Below are 17163 nucleotides of genomic sequence, written 5' to 3'. Positions count from 1 at the left end.
ATTAACAAACACAATAAAGAAGGAGAGATCAGGGCGACAGATGTTTGATAGGAAAGAAGGAGCAAACCATACCAAAGCACCCGCCAACCACCCACAGTCTAGTATTTGACAGCGGTGCACTTACTCTAAAAGCGGCGTGGCTTTGGAGAAAAAGTTGAAGAAGAGCTGGTACTCGTCCTCACACACGTGCACCATGAAGGCACAGCCGCTCCGCATCTGTGGGGGATACACACACAACCGTTTTTACTTTAGTTTAGTTTTAGTAAGAGTTCTACGGCACTTGTAACAAAATAAGGTTATATAAGTGCCGAAGATTAGATGTATTATATGAGAGTTTTGGGTTTTTTCTGGTAAGAGTTTTACGGCACTTGCAACACAATGAGGTCACATAAATGCCGAAGATCAGAGGTGTTACAAGGGAATAACAAACACAAAAAAGAAAGAGGAGAGAAAAGGATGATAGATGTCTTTTTTCTTTTAGTAAGAATTTTACGGCACTTGCAACACAATAAGGTCATATAGTGCTGAAGAATAGAGGGGAGATAAAGACGATAGACTTTTGATACGAAAGAAGGAGCAAACAACATCAGAGCAACTGCCAACCACCCACGGGTTGGAGTTTTAGTAAAGAGAAGCACATCGACACAATAACGGACAGGTAGCGAGGGGAAAAGTAGGACAGAAACACCAGAGGAGAAGAAAAGAAGTGGAAGCTACCAGTGGCACCTTCCAACCACCCAATAGAACACAAACATAACAGCTGATGAATACATCACATCTGAGACATTTCTAGATAAGAGTTAAGAGTTTTTTTAAATATTTTTCCTGTGGAACAAAACGGAAAATCTGCTTCCCACACAATTATTTTTGCCTGGTAAATGGAGAAACGGATCTGATGAATGAAAAATAGATTTAAGAACAGACAATGCCCAAAATAACGGGGGGGGGGGGGGGGAACGGAAATAGCTGAAAAACAGCATCCCTGCAAGATATTCAATAAAAAAATAACCCCATACAGAAATCCAACTCAGGTCTTCTGCATGCAACCATGACATGCCTATCCTTACGCCACATACATCAGTGTCACTACCCTTTCGTGTAAAATACAAACCACCATCGCATGTAAGAGAGGAGAGGTGACCAAAAGGTGAACTCACCAAGGCACAGTGGTCGCGGACGTGCTTGGAGGCCATGTCTGTGATGGTGGTGGAGATGCTGGGACCCAGTAGGACCTCACGCTGGCTGAAGTAGAAGCTGTGGCAGTCACCCAGCGCCTGGCTGTATCTGGGAACAACATTTTGGGTTTATGTTTTAGTTTGAGTTTTATGGCACTTGCAACACAATAAGGTCATATAAGTGCCAAAGATTGGAGGTGTTACAAAGGAGTGAGTTTTAGTAAGAGTTTTATGGCACATGCAACACAATAAGGTTATATAAGTGCCAAAGATTAGAGGTGTTACAAAAGAATAACAAACATAAAAAAGAAGGAAGGGAGATAAGGACGTTAAATATTTGATAGGAAAGAAGGAGCAAACCACACCCGAGGACCCACCAACCATCCACTTTTGTTATTTTTGTTTGTTATTCTTGTTTGCTTATTTGTCTAATGCACTACAAAACACAAACAGATCACTTTAAGAGAAACACCCACTCACATTGTATGGGTGTCAGTCAAAAATCAACAGAGGTGTAGGACAAAAAGAGAGCGCGACAAATAAAGATTTTTTTTAAAGAATGAGGAAAAAGTATCGACTTTAAGCCCGAAAGGTGGAGGTAGATGAGTGGTTTCCAGCCTAAATGATTTGCGCTCCAGGGTAGAGAGAGCATATCGTCATACTTTTATATCCTTTCTATCGATTCAAGATAAGCCTAAATATGAAGTAAAAGACTTCTTTTTCAGAAAAATAGACACAATGTTAACACCAAAGTTGTTGTTCAAAGTTGGGAATAAGACAGACAGACAGACAGACAGACAGACAGACAGACAGACAGACAGACAGACAGACAGACAGACAGTGAAGAAGTAGGTCTCCTTCCCTCCCCCCCCCAACAACATAACAACATGAGAACAATTTAATTATCACGAATGACCCTGAGAACAGGAGAAAACGGAGGGTAACAAAACAGAAAGTCTATCCGTTTGAGTGAAACAAAACAGAAAGTCTGTCCCATGGAGTGTAACAAAGGGCAAACAAACTGCCACTTACTCGTTGTCTTTGTCCATCCTGATCTCCAGCTGTTCCGTCATGGCCTTGACCTTGGGAGCGTTGGCACGGAATTTTCCGTAGAACAGAGTGAAGGCGTTGTCGGCCATGTTGGGAGCATCCTGGAACCACAGAGTGGAGACAGTCAGACAAACAACTCGTGGCCAGTCGACAGTAGTAAGTTAAAAACATGTTTTCGTTTTACTGTTTCAAAATGCGAACAAAGCACACTGATCTGTCAGCTGATCAGGAAAACCTTTCTCCCCACACATTGCACAAACTGTACTAGCAAGTCTCCAGACACATTTCAGAAGAAATAAATTATGGGGGAAAAAACTGTTTCAATTCTTCTCCATCTTTTCGGCAAATATTATGAGTACGCTACTGCATCCTATCAATGCACCGTAAAACCTTCCTTGACATAAGAGTTAAGTTTTAGTTTCAGTATGAGTTTTACAGCACTTGCAACACAAACAGAAGGTCATTCAAGTGCCGAAGATCAGAAGAGTTACTAGAGGGTAACATACAAAGAAAACGAGGAGAGATAAGGAGGAGAGATAAGAAGGAGAGATAAGACAGCGAAAGGTCTTGTCAGTGTGTTAGTGTTTGAACATGCTTCTCGAGAAGCTGAGAATGTTTCTGAGTGTTCTATGGTCTGCTGGGGAAATAAGATAGTGTTAAGTGCATAGAGCTTGCTGTCGAGCAGAGGGGTATGCACTATACAAAAATGTTATTTATTACTATTACTATTATTATTATTATAATTATTATTATAAGGATGATAGATCTTTGATAGAAAAGAAGCAAACCACAACAGAGCGCCCGCCAACCCCCCACGAGGAAGCGAGAAGAGCATGACGTACCTTCTTGGGCTGGACTTGCTGCGTGGCGTTGAGCAGGATGTTGTTGATATGGGTTTTGATGAGATTCAGGGCTTTGCTCAGACATTGGCGGAACCGCGCCAGGTAAATGTCGCACTCTTTGTACCGCGGCTGGGGAGCAGGGGCAGACAGAAATGGTGAAATGGTACAGGTTTAACGTCACTATCAACACTATTAGCTTATTGAACTCATTATCCCCGAGGGGGGTAAACCCAATATGCCGGGGACGTTTTTTGGTGCTAAATCTAAAAAATGACCATAACGTCATTAAACGGGTCATTAAATCAAAAAAAGCAAACCTATTTTGATAGTTCTTCATCTAATGAATGAAATGCCGATAAAAGAGCCCTACTTTCGGCAATTGCCAAAAAGAAATTTGATGTCGAAGTCGTAAAGGAATGTGCCCGAGCCGCTGTCAGCGACTCACCAACACAACTGTTCCAACCGTGAGCCACTGGGAGCAGTTTGCCGGAGACAAAGAGTTAAGAGGCGGGACCTCCGAGTTTAACGACCATCTCCAAAAGGAAAGAGCTAAGTAAGAAATTTGTGTAAAGTGCCTTTCCCAAGGACACAACATCAGACCGAGCTGGGGGACAGAGAATTTCCTTCACATTCTAACACTTTGTCAGTTCTTTTGAAATTTACAGCACTTGTAACACAAATAGGTCATATATGCGCTGAAGAATACAGATGCTACTATGGAGAGAGAGGGTGTCTCTTTAGGGCCAAAAGACATACTGTGCTCCCAAGGCAATACAAATTTCTTTTTCTTTTCAAATCTTTGAGATGACCAGCATTTAATATGAAATCCACAATTACATAACGCTACAAAATAACGGAAAATAAAAATAAAAGGTATCTGAACCAAAGCGTAAACTTATTTCATCTCTGAGAATAAAATTTACAATGTTCAGTTGTTTGTTTGTGTGAAAGGACAAACTTCACAATAAAAGAAATTAGCATAATAGTAACACTGTTCTAAACAGATGAAAACTTACGTTGCTTTTCAAATATAAAATGCATTCATCCATCCGCGACAGGAGTGGGATGAAAGTTTCACCAGTGACAGACAGCATCTGCCGGCTCAGTTTCTGAAATGGAAAGAAATTTCTTGCAAATACCGAAATGATACAGGTTTAACGCCCTCATCAACACTGTCAGGTTATTTGAGAGGCGGGACCTCCGAGTTTAACGTCCATCTCTGAAAGGACCGAGCCAAATGGGAAATTCGTGTAAACCGCAAGGTCATATCATCGGACCGAGCTGAGACTCGAACCCCAAACCTGAAATCTCACAATTACGAGTCCGGTAGCCTAACTTGCAAATACCAGTTGTATACAGAAAAGATGAGGCTGAAAATGGAAGAAATGCTCACAAGAGATTAATGTACAGTGGAACTTGAGTAAGACGGCCACGCATTGTCCAGGAGAAAAGTGTCCGTATAAGACAGGTGGCCGTCTTAGGCAAAACTGATCAAAATGAGGAAAACAAACTATTTACTTCTGAGGTCCCAACTGGAGGTGGTTGCAGGCTTAGGACTGCCCTAGGGCTGATTAAAATGTGTTTTTGTTCTTGCTGTTGTTTTTTGCTGTTGTTTTATTTCTTTTCAAAGGAGGGAAAGGATAGGACGGTTTTTGTGGGAATTTTTGCTGTTAGTTTTATTTTTATTTTTAAACTATGGTTCTAGGAAAGGTCAAAACAAAACTAAATGTTTCAGACGAGGAAGGCCAAGTGTCATGTATAGTAAAACAAATAAATGGGTCGCCATCACTTGGCGAACGAGCGACACTTCCGTCGCGAGTTTGTGTTGACTTCCATTGTTATGGATTGGGTTTACGACTGAGTTGTGGGCGGGCCTTATAGGTTATGACGGATCACACGCTGCCCTTACCAACAGCTGAAAATTTATCGTTACCCATTGGTCAACTTGGGTAAACATTGGGAGTGACCTAAGCAACATGACTGTTCCATCCTTTGGAGGGACTGACAACGACAGGTGAATAAATTATGACGGCTTGTCCACAGCGTTAGGGGAAAATACATAATTTTTGACAAAGCCTGGCCGCCTTAGGTAGGCAAATTTAGCCGTGGGTTGATAAAATAGGGTGGTCGCGGCCGCGTTGGACAGGTGCCCATTTTACACAGTTAAATTATATAGAAAAACGCAAGGGGGAAATGGAAAGTGGCCGTTTGCACAGGTGGCCGTCTTGTAAAGGTGGCTGTCATGGCAGGTTCGACTGTATTTGAAAAAAAAAGAAGGGGGGGGGGAGGAGAGAGAGAGAGAGAGAGAGAGAGAGAGAGAGAGAGAGAGAGAGAGAGAGAGAGAGAGAGAGAGAGAGAGAGAGAGAGAGAGAGAGAGAGAGAGAGAGAGGGAGGGAGGGAGGGAGAGAGAGAGAGAGGGAGGGAGGGAGGGAGAGAGAGAGAGAGAGAGAGAGAGAGAAAGAGAGAGAGAGAGAGAGACAGAGAGAGACACAGAGAGAGAGAGAGACAGAGACAGAGAGAGAGAGACAGAGAGAGAGAGAAATAGAGACAGAGGGTGTACTCTGACAGAGAAAAAGACATATGTGAGGGAAGTTGGATACCTGCGAATGGAATATCGCAACCTAAGAATTACAAAGTTCTATTTGACATTTTTGGCCATTTTGAGTTAATAAGACCACGAGGTCAGAAACCAAATGTTCTATCTGCTCTATCAAAAGTGTAAAATTTTACAGAGCCGTTATCAAGATATTCCAAGAACTGCATTTGAAAAAGCTTGACATATTGAGGCAAAACTAGGTACTGAGCAGATAGAACTTTGTAATGGTAAGGTAGCGAAATATTTCATGTTATTTTCATGGCACGAAATCATTTGAAACACTTCTACCCCTAGCTTCGTCTTACCGTTGAGATGCTGTCAAGCTCGTTGAAGTACGACAGCTTGTTGCTTATACTCTCAGCCAGATCCATGAGGTGAGTCTGCAGAAGCAAGGAAGAAAAAAATAATAAAATGCACAAAACCTAATTCAAATATTACCAGAGCTTCAGTTTAATTGAGAGGTACAGAACCCAAAAAAAGGCGGGGGGAGGGGGAAAGAACATGTCACAAACAGAAAGAGAGGAATAGCAAAGAAAAGCATACATGTCATCTTTTTAACAAAGAAAACATCATCAACAGCACAAAAACGCTCTGTGCAAAAATACTAATTCGCTACTATTTACAGTGTCATAGTAGGTTTCAAACAAATGTTCAAAACATCAGTTCATGTTTAAAGGTAGTTTTAAAAGAGAAATTCCAAACAAGGCGACTATGATTGCAATGTTATTTTGGGAAGGTGAAAGCAATTAATGGGTAGCAACACTTTCCCCTTTTACTATAATCAAAGAGAAGGTTTGTATAGTATAAGGTTTTACGGCGCTCGCAACTGCTAAGGTCATGAGAAGGTTTGATGATGAAGTTGGTCCATCCCCACCCCTCAGCCCCCAGAAGAGAAAACTTTCCATTTGCATCAAGCAAAAGCAGAAAAGCAGCAGCAAACATTTACCTGTTCGGCCAGCAGATGCTCACACTCCTCGTGCAAAGCGTTCGTCTTGGTGGACACGTGAACGTACTGGACTTGCAGCTGTTGCAGATACTCCAGCGCGCTCCGCACCTCAGACAGCACATTGTTGCATTGCTCTCTGTACGCTCCGAGCTCTTCTGTGTACTGGCTGAAGGAAGGGGAGAATTACGTGGTCGTTTGAAGAAGAAGAATAATAATGGTGGTCATGAAAAAACACTGCAATGGAAGATGATGAAAGTGGTTACGCTTCGACTCTTGTGCTATTGAAATTGTGTGACATTTGTTTTAGTAAGATTTTTGTGACATTTGTTTTAGTAAGATTTTACGGCACTTGCAAACAATAAGGTCATATAATAGCCGAAGAATAGATGTTTTACCAGAGAGTAACATACACAAAAAAGAAGGAGGAGAGATCAGGACGATAGATGTTTGATAGGAAAGAAGGAGCAAACCACGCGAGAGCATCCGCCAACCACCCACAGGAGCAACGAAATTGTGCACAGGTCTAATGTTTACTGTAAAATAATCAAACTGACGGAACACAACAATCCCAAGGCACAAACTCTACTATGACAGGCATTCTGACACTGAAAGCAGAAAAACACTTTAAAAAAGCACAACAACAGAATGAACGACCGACAAAGTGTGAGGTACAGCTGTACAGAAAGAGGCACAGACCTGTACAAACCGCCATCGTCCTGGTCTAGAGACTCCTCCAGCTCGGCAAACCAGGAAAAGAACTGTACAAGAGATAGGGAATAAAGTTATGATACAAAAATAAAGTGTAAAACCTTTAGTTTAAGTAAGTTTTACAGCACTTGCACCACAATAAGGATAAGTGCCGAAGAATAGATGTGTTACAAGAGAGCAACACACACAAAAAAAGGAGGAGAGAAAGGACGATAGATGTGAGATAGGTAAGAAGGAACAAACTACACCAGAGCATCCACCAACCACCCACGTGAAACCTGTAAATGAAATCTGTTACTTTATTATTGAAATTACTTAGAGCATGCTTTCCATTGCCATTCAAAATAAACAGCACAACAAAAATCTCAGTGAATGTGGTTTCTTATGGTTAAACACAAGGACTTTTATATAAAGTAAAATCAGAACAGTTGATGCTGATTGAGACAAACAGTTTCACCATCGACAAAGACATTTCAACAGAAGAAGCTCATTTATGACTCACAATGTAAAAATAAGATAATTCCTTAGCACTTGTGATATTTCAAACAAAATCAGATAAGTTGAGTTATAAAGTCTGATGAAACTGCTATAAATTCCGACGGAAACATTTCCTCTATCCATTCTTCCAGATTTGAGCTCAAACCAAAAGTCCTAAACACAAACAAAGAACAAAAGAAAACGTAACCTGTTGAGCATTTTCAATTTTGTTGCCTTCTGGCAGCTTGGTTTCAGTGATGAAAGTGGACAACGATGTTTCCTCCCCAGATTTTTCTAAAGGATTTAGACGCACCGAGGCCAGCGATGGGGAGTCATCCTCTGGTAGCTGCAGTGAATGAATCAAAAGGAAAAAGAAAAGCAGCGCTTAACTCAAAAATTCATTTATAATCAAAGACATGTCACATAGATGATTTATATGTTGTTGTTTTCAAATCCCTTTAGCTGCGAGCATTTCGCTCTTGGCAGCGCAACGCCTCCCTCAAGTAACCACATGTCCTTGTCATCTGGTCAGAGATGATTTATATAAAGTAGTGTCTTTTATTTCTACCTCAAAATGGGAGCATAGAATGACAAAATAACAATAAACCCAAGCCAATATACCCGAAAGTCACTTAGTTTGCATTCCATGTGCTACTAATATAGATTTACTTGTCTCATCAATGTACCGATGACCTCGTTGAACTTGCAGCAAGTTTTATTTGAAGAATTAACAAAGGGTTTTGTATCCAAAGCCCAAAGTCATTCATATGTATATTCATGATAATATAACTTTTTCCACATCAAACAGAAACTCAGGGCTCTCGTGGCCTAGAGGTTAAGGTGTGGGCCTCTCATTCAAAGGTCCCGGGTTAGAATCCGGGTAGTGACCGAACTATTTTCTTCTCTACAATTGTCTCCTTTCATCTCCTTTCCTGCTCTCTTGCAATATTCTGTTGTCTGCTTTCGTCTCCACTTTCTGCCCCCACTCCTCACCTCCTTTGCCCCCTCCTCTTGGCTCCTGACTCTTTCTGCAGCCTTTCCACTGCTTCTCCTTGGCTCCTTCTTACTGCTGTCTTTCAGCCACACCCCTAATCTTCTGGTAGGAAAGATCTACACCTAGCCTTCTTGGACCAAGATGAAAAATCTCGGAGGTCCCGTAAGCAAGTTGTGCACGTGAAAGATCCCTTGGTGGTACAAAATCGATAAGAGTAGGCTTCGCCGCCACCCGGGCAAAATTCAAAACTTCCTACAAACTGAAAATGTTAGATGTGTCCCACGCACTCATATGACCTTATAAGCTATTGCGAGCGCCGTAAAACACTTACAAAAAAAACAAAAACAAAAACCCCCCCCAGAAACTCTGTCGCCCCAGCAGCTGCTCTATATGAGTCTTGTCATGCCGTTTATAAATGAAATGGTTAAAGTTAAAGATGCAAAAAATTTGGGTCCACAGTATCGCAACAAAGTCAGCTGCTTAAACTCAAGCAACTTAAGTAAATGTACAGAAGCTGAAATAATAAACACAATTCAGTAAGGACCAACTTCATCATCAAGCCTTCTCTTTCATAATAAAAATAAAATAAAGGAAAATGTTGCTACCCCCATTTATTGCTTTAACCTTCCGAACAGAACCAAAGCCAACTTCTTGATTGAATGGTTCTCCCCCTCCCTCCCTCCTTCTCAATGTGTGTAGCCTATGTCCCGTGTCTGTCGCTCAGTCTCAGTGATGAGCATGCATGCATGCATGCCTCCTTGTCCTAGACCTAACAAAAGTATCTGTCTCTTTCCCTCTCCCTCTTCCTATGTTATTGTAAATATATTTGTTTATCTCTCCCTAACTCTCTTTAATCTGTTTCCTGTTAGGCATTCTATTCATTCTTTCTCTCTCTCTCTCTCTCTCTCTCTCTCTCTCTCTCTCTCTCTCTCTCTCTCTCTCTCTCTCTCTCTCTCTCTCTCTCTCAAATATCAAATCAGTCAAATGGTGCACCAGCTGTGATTTTGTAGTTTCGTTCGTTAAAGTCCCAAGAGTCAAGAGTAAGGGGGCTTCAGGGGGGCTTGCCCCGTTGACCTAATAAAAATACTGAGGTGAGGGGGGGGGGGGGGGAGGGTTCAGGGGTTCAGGGGGGATGCCCACCTGAATGGAGTGGCTATCCTCACTCGGGGTGAGAATAAAAATACGATCGACCTCTCATCCCAGGTGAGACTTGCCACCGTAGGCTATTCTCACCCGGTGTGAAACAAGACCTGTTTTTCCTAATTTCGGAATACTTTCTATCGGTGTGGATGATCAAATGGATAAAAGCAAAGAAAAAATTATGTTATAGCACAAAAGTAAGCTATGGCTATTTCACTTTTCGAATCGAGCCGAACTACGCGGGTCGCCATTTTGTTTTGCCCGGAAGTTCTTGCAAGATATTTCCTCCTCCCCTCTTCTCTCTCTCTGTCTCTTTCTGAATACTGTATATCGGTGTGGACGATCAAATTGACCAAAACAAAATTTTAAAATGATGTTAAAACACTAAGTAAATTAATTTGGTGGTCTACAAAGATGCTACAGCTATTTCACTTTTCGAATCGAGCCGAACTGTGCGGGTCGCCATTTTGTTTTGCCCGGAAGTTCTCGTGCTACTCCTCTCTCTCTCTCTCTTTCTCTCTTTCGCTCTCTCTCCACTGCCCACAGACAAAATTGTTATTGTACGCTTTTAGGTTAAGGCTAACAGTAGTAATGGAACGTTTGTTCACGGCACAGAAGTACGGCTTAAGTACGGCTAGACTCGCAGTCTAGCCGTACTTATTCTTAATATGATGGCTAGACTGACCATTTACAAAAAATAGGCCTACTGAATGGTAAATATACATTTTTAGAGTGCAGTACCTTCTAAAGCATTTGTATTTGAGACGAAACCAGGTGCCTTAATGACAGTGTATGTATTTTAAAACCTCCTGTTTTCTAATGTTCATAGGGCCTAAGATAAGTACGGCTAGACTGGCAGTCTAGCCGTACTTAAGTACGGCTAGACTTCTTGTCTAGCCGTACTTAAGTACGGGTAGACAGCCAGGCTAGCCGTACTTAAGGACGGCTAGACTGTCAGGCTAGCCGTACTTAATATTGATGGCTGTATTGTAAATGAAATTTTTAGTTTGCAATGCCAAAAGTATTTGTATTTCAGACAAAACCAAAAGGTGCCTTACTGACTTGCATGTATTTGAACCTGAATAATTACTAGATCTAGGTCTAATGAGACCTGTGTACTTAACAGGCTTGAGTCGATTGGGCCAAACCTAGATCTAAGTACGGCTAGACTGCCAGTACTTAAGTACGGCTAGCCACTTCGTTCTACAATTTTTCTATTATCACAAAGTAGAATTCTGTGGTTCAGGGTGAACGCAAAATTGGTTGGCCTAGATCTAGGCTATAACGGCAAACGCACACCGGGTGAGAATAGTCAAAAGACCCGCCTCCGCTTATTCTCACCCGGGGTGAGAATAGAGGTGGCCCCCCTGAATCTTACTACTATAAAATGATGTTTTGCAGTTTGGTTGCATCCCTGTTCTTTGTGTTGCCTATTTGATCAGCAAGACTTCCGGATTTCTTCTCTGGATGTAAACAAATGGTACGTGGACTTTAACGAACGGAACTACAACAAGTCACAAGATCACCGCTCCAGCTTGTTGAGTCTTCAAGGCTAAGTTCTAAAGCCAACTAAGAAAATCGAAATGTTCAATATGCACTAAGTACACGCACAGAAGCTAAAAGAAGTTGTTACCATGTCAACTCAGTAACAAATGCAATAGCAACAACAACAAAAACCAGCGTCAACTGCAATAAAAACAAACGAACTCACTACCGGTATTAGTTTTATATTGAAAAACACCACTTCCCGTTATCCATCGTTGCACTAAGAAGAGAAAACCTTACTTACGTCTTTCGGTAATTGCCTTTCCGAAACAACTGTACTCAAATCGTGGATCAAATCTCTCTGTTTTGATGACAATGGGGCCTTAGGATCACTTTGGGCCTCCCACTGAGAAAGTCTGTCCCGAATAACCCTTGGGTCGACGGCCCTCGACTGCGACGTGTCAGCCATTTTGTTATAAACAACAAAACACCCAAATTGCAATAGACTGAAGAGTTAACAGTTCAAAACTAGAACTAGACTTCAAAAGCTGCTTAAGGCGAAACAAATTAATTATTATATTTTTATGAGTTGTAGTCCAAGGCTCTGCATTTTTGTTTTTATCTTATTTGGGAGGGGGGGGGGGTTGAACCCTTTTTAGCTTTGAAGATTTGTTTTTTGATTTTGTAATAGTGCATGCTGTTGTCACAAACGGCATTCTCAATTATACTAACTTATCAATTTCATTTTCATAGGCCTAGTTGTAGCACCATTGCTCGGACTATTGCAAGTTTTTTTTTTTATACGCTGTTATAAATAACGTTTGGAACCATTGAAGTGAGCCTTGGTGCTTCGACTTTGAGTTCTTTTTTCTGTTTGCTTTTTCTATCATGATTTTATGGGGATTTATTAGAGGTTGGAGGTAAGGGATGGGGCATTCCCTCGGGGTTACGCACCCATCAGTTCATCATGAAAATTTCGGACTTTTCCCAACCCATTATTTTATTTTTGAGCGTGTAATATTGCTATAGCAGTTTACAAAATTTAATGAAACGTCTGTTTTTAAAATAATATTTCATGTTAGCTTAACTGCATTTATTTTTTTTTAATCAAGGATTAATAATTTAGTACGACCAGGTAACGACCAGGTACGACGTATTGATTGAAAAGACGAGTTGTTTGACTTGTGAGATTTCTCTACTGCTGCTACTGCCTACTATTGGATTTCCTGTTTGGTAAGGAAAATGAAAAAGTAAACATGGCGCGGCGGTACGATAAACTTCACCGTTTGGGCTCTGGGAGTTATGGCTGTGCATGGTTGGTTGAGAACATTGAACAACGATCCCCACGGAGGGTTTTGAAAGAAGTTCACCTCCAGACGTTAACTGAAAAAGAAGTCGAGCAAGCGCTGACGGAAGTGGCAGTCTTGGCCCGGTGTAAACACGAGAATATCATTGGGTACATCGAAGCTTTTGTTGACAGGACGTCAACGACACTTTCGATTGTGATGGACTTTGCTAGTGGAGGTAGATCTAGATCGAATCTGTGACGATATCTGTCTTGTAGTTTTTAGGAATTATTTATCAATTAACATGGTTTTTTTCATCAAAAAGTGGATGGTTGGCAGATGCTCTGGTGTGGTTTGCTTCTTCTTTACTGTCAAACATGAAACTGAAGCATCTATCATCTTTGACTTTATACTTTATCTCCCCTCCTTCTTTTTTGTGTTTGTTACTCCCTTGTAACAAGTCTAATCTTCAGCACTTATATGGCCTTATTGTGTTGCAAGTACCGTAAAACGCTTACTAAAACAAACAAAATTAGAAATGAACTTTGGGGGACAATCGCTGACAGATCAAGCCAACAAGGCCAGGGAGTGTTATTACTGTTTTGTTGTTACTGTTGCTAATGTCAATGTATTTTTTCCACTTCCCCCTTAAGCTTTTTCTGTTTGTAAAATGAACAATGGCACAGTCCAAGACACACCTGTCTATGACAACCACTTTTCTCTTGACAATGAGGGCTGTCTTGATCAGCAATTTCAATGGTATATCATTGTCGAAGTGGGTTATGCGCATGTGGAAACTACTTTGCTGATGAATTTTTATCTTTTTGATTTATTTCTAATTTCCAGGTGACCTTGATAGACAAATATGCCAACGATATGGATTATATTTTCCAAATGAGGTAAAAATGTATGAGCAATTGTAGGGAAATGAAAGTTTGGAGATATTTAGGGTTTAGCCAGAAAAGATTTATATAGGCTATATGCTCCGTTGCAGCAGTATGATGTTTTATTCCTTCCTTTTTTTAAAACTTACCCTGCTGTAGCATTTATATATGGTCATAATTATACTTCAGGAGGCAGTTGGTTTTTATCTTTATATATTGTATTCTTTCCATTTGATTTCGGAGCCTAATAAATCATAATGTAGATTACTATAGAGCTGTTTCTTGCAATGCTTTAGTTGGGTGTCAACAAAGAAATGTAAACATGCCCCTCACAGTAGAAAAACAATGCTGCCTGTCATTGTTCCTGTTGTCCTCCACTGTTTGACTTGCTGTATGATTTAGATTACAGAAAAAAAAGTTGATTGTAGCGGGTTGTTGTTCCCAGGTTGGTCCTAAACGTCATAACTTGGTACAGAATTCCAAGTCCGTTCTCAGGGATCAAACCTTGTTCCTCTTGTATGTTTAATAGAGAGAAGTTTATCCTCTCTCTCTATTTTGTACCCTGAGGACCTAGGATCTCAAAACACATCTGAAAAATATGTTATTCGCCGTCTTTCGTTTAAAAACATGCCTGATGTTTATTGTGAATTTTATAACAACTTGTAATGAAGTTCACTTTTTTAAAAATCTGGGCCTCTTTTATCATGGATGCACTTTAACAGACTGAATGAAATATTTTCTAATTGTGTTGAATTTCTTTTGTCAGACAATTTTGAGGTGGTGTGCTCAGCTGATGTCAGGGTTGCAGTATATTCATGAAAGAGGAATTTTGCATAGAGGTAGGCTATTTATAGTTTTTTAAAATTATTTGTTCTTTTTTTATTTCCATGTCCTCATTGACATTACTATGTCTTCTCAAGATGCGGAGTCTAGGTTTGTATTTCCTTTGAGGTGAAGCCAATGAATTGTTCACAGCTCTTTCTCAGAACACTCCTGTTATGTTCATCTATGAAAATCATCTGTCTTGTTTTACCTAGAAAGGAGCTTATGTTGCAAACTTGCTCTGAATTGCACTAAATGGGAAAAAGCTTATTTAAGTGAAAGTGCTAATGAGAGGCAATTAGGCTGATTGAAAAATAGATGCATATACATACATTGTATATATATTTGTCACTCAAAGTCTTTGCACGATATATATTTAGTTCACCAGCTATCATGTTCACATTTGACAATCAATGGGAAGGTAAATTAGGGGGGGGAAAAACTACAACGTGGAAATATAACTCTAATGTTTTAGCCACAGTCATATACAAATATAATGTTATTCTTTCTCCGCAGACATAAAGCCTCAAAATTTGTTCCTTTGCGGTAAACAAGTCCTGAAGCTAGGTGACTTTGGAATATCGAGAGTCCTTCAAGACACCTCAGATGTAGCGCTAACATTCATCGGCACACCGTATTACTTGAGCCCAGAGATTTGCAGGCAGCAGCCGTATCCTTCATTTTGTCCTTGAACTGTCGACAATTGATTTTATGTTTTTCAACAAATTATTTTATGTTTTATGACAATTGATTTTTTGTTTTTCCACAATTCATTTTATGCTTTTCCACAATTGATTTTTATGCTTTTCGACAAATGATTTTATGTTTTTCGACAATTGGTTTTATGTTGTGTCTGGTATTTTAGCACCATTTTACATGAAGTGCGCTTCACTTCATGTCTATGGCAATGCTCTTTCTACTTTTTCCTTCCTATTACTTTTATTTATTTTTGTTTATTGCTGATCAGACAGGGCATTGGTCGTACCGACCATCTGCCTACTATAGCTCAACTCCAACTTCCACTTCGTACTGGTAACTCATAGTGGCATCCACATAGTATGACCTTGTATGAAATAAAATCCTCATTTTTTAACAAACTCTTGGTTTGGCTCCAATTTTATTTTTTCCCTTTCCTTATGGCAGAATTGAGGAACATTGAGCCAAAGAACATGGTCTCCCAACCAGTCTAAGTTGTCCTCCTTCAGCTGAAATAAATTTTTGAAGATGATATGGATGGAAAAAGTGTACCTCTCTATTTAGGAAAAGTTCTGTGGACTGTAAGCGTTGTAACCTTGACCGCAGTTTTCCCAGCTACGACCACAAAAGCGACATGTGGGCAGCGGGCTGCGTGATGTACCAGCTGTGTAGTCTGAGGCTGCCGTTCAGGGGAGAGAATTTGCCCGCCCTGGCTGCTCAGATACAGCAAGGATATTTTGAGCCGATACCCAGGTGAATATTGAATATTGTATTTTGTTCATGTAGGCTGTACACAGAAAAAAATGTTATTTGTATGTCAATGCTTTGTATCGTTCTCTAAAATGAAAACTTAAAATTTCATCATGCACGTCAACAAATGGCCTAACTCATATTTAGTATAATTACTCGCCTCGTTTGTTTTCGAGTGTTACGATTGATTTGCAGGTATGTCGACAACAATTGAAACAAAAACACCAGAGTATTTAGAGCTTTGCAAAATAAATATGCTCTGCAACAAGAGTATAATAGCAATGTACTTACAGCAATTTACAGTATAGTATACTCTTTAGATGAAATACACTCAGTTCAACCATGTAGGGAGTACAGAGGAAAATAATGCAACTGCCCCCCCCCCCCCCCCCCCCCCCCCCATGTTTATGTTTTGCAATGTGCGTGTTCACTCGGCCTATGTGCATGCTAGACTAACATCTGTCCTATTTCCTTCCATGGACCAGCCACTGTGGTGAGGGGTTGTCTTTCCTCGTGAACAACCTGCTTGTGTCGGATCCGAACCACAGACTCTCTGCTGATGAGGTGCTTCAGTCGGTAAGACAGTAAGATGTGGCGTCGGTGGCCTAGTGGTTAGGTTCTCAGACTCGCAACCATAAGGCCATGGGTTCTAATCCCGTCGGGGACTGAACGTTGTGTCCTTGGGATAGGCACTTTGCACGAATTTTCTTCACTTCACCCAGGTGGGAATGGGTATCCAGCTGTAGACAGTGAAAGATCTTGTCAGTGTGTTTGTGTTTGAAGGCTTAGTCGGCTGCTTTCTGTGTATGCTTCGAAGGAAGCTGAGAATGTTTCTGAGTATTCTATGGTCTGCTGGGGTAATAATACAGTGTAAAACACATAGAGCTTGCTGTAGAATGGGGTTGTGCGCTATACGAATGCTATTTTATTATTATTAAGACAGGTGACCACGGTGTTAATAGCAAGGGCTTTGCTTAATAAGTTCTGAATGGAAGCAGTTTGGAGATTCTTTAAGATGTGTTATGTTCTTGCTGCTATCTTATCGTCTTGTTGAGTCACTGACGATTCTGTCGCTGCCGGATGTTCCCCTTCCATTTGATGTGATGCTGTAGACCTTGTACATTACGTATTGCAGGTTTCTTTTTGTTTAATTTACTGCTGTTTAGTGTACTCTGATGGTCAAGTGTATGTGGCGACCAGCAGCAGCAGCAGTATGTTTGAAAAACTTGTGTGTGCTGGTGTAATATTGTGTATTATGTGACGTTGAGGATATTACTTCATTATTTTATACATGCATTTGACATGGGGGGGG

The 17163-nt window shown here is 40.7% G+C and overlaps 2 protein-coding genes and 1 long non-coding RNA gene across 3 annotated transcripts in view; 2 read left to right on the top strand and 1 right to left on the bottom strand.

Moving 5' to 3' along the window:
* LOC101846098 (conserved oligomeric Golgi complex subunit 3) overlaps positions 1-11882 on the bottom strand; it is a gene marked incomplete in the record, with an annotated part of 36608 nt that extends 24726 nt beyond the window's left edge. Inside the window, 10 exon segments of the mRNA XM_013088529.2 lie at positions 125-216; positions 1158-1284; positions 2208-2326; positions 3068-3196; positions 4084-4176; positions 5969-6043; positions 6610-6775; positions 7306-7367; positions 8003-8140; positions 11718-11882. Of these exon segments, the coding sequence (XP_012943983.2) occupies positions 125-216; positions 1158-1284; positions 2208-2326; positions 3068-3196; positions 4084-4176; positions 5969-6043; positions 6610-6775; positions 7306-7367; positions 8003-8140; positions 11718-11882 (1166 nt within the window).
* A 1661-nt stretch (positions 11883-13543) lies between these two features.
* On the top strand, positions 13544-15502 carry LOC118478625. Its single transcript, XR_004859184.1, has 3 exons — positions 13544-13598; positions 14350-14422; positions 14922-15502. It is a non-coding gene; the product is annotated as an uncharacterized LOC118478625 (long non-coding RNA).
* Positions 15503-15722: 220 nt separating this feature from the next.
* Positions 15723-17163, top strand: part of LOC101845883 (serine/threonine-protein kinase Nek3) — a 2365-nt gene continuing 924 nt past the window's right edge. The window contains exons 1-2 of the mRNA XM_013088528.2: positions 15723-15854; positions 16337-16427. Coding sequence (XP_012943982.2) covers positions 15736-15854; positions 16337-16427 — 210 coding nt within the window. The 5' untranslated portion in view covers positions 15723-15735. The remainder of the gene's footprint in view (positions 15855-16336; positions 16428-17163) is intronic.

This window comes from Aplysia californica, unplaced genomic scaffold, assembly GCF_000002075.1.
Source record: "Aplysia californica isolate F4 #8 unplaced genomic scaffold, AplCal3.0 scaffold00757, whole genome shotgun sequence".
NCBI classification, from domain to species: Eukaryota; Metazoa; Mollusca; class Gastropoda; order Aplysiida; family Aplysiidae; genus Aplysia; species Aplysia californica.
The sequence above is the reverse complement of the archived record's forward strand: the minus strand, read 5'-3'. Positions and strand labels throughout refer to the sequence as shown.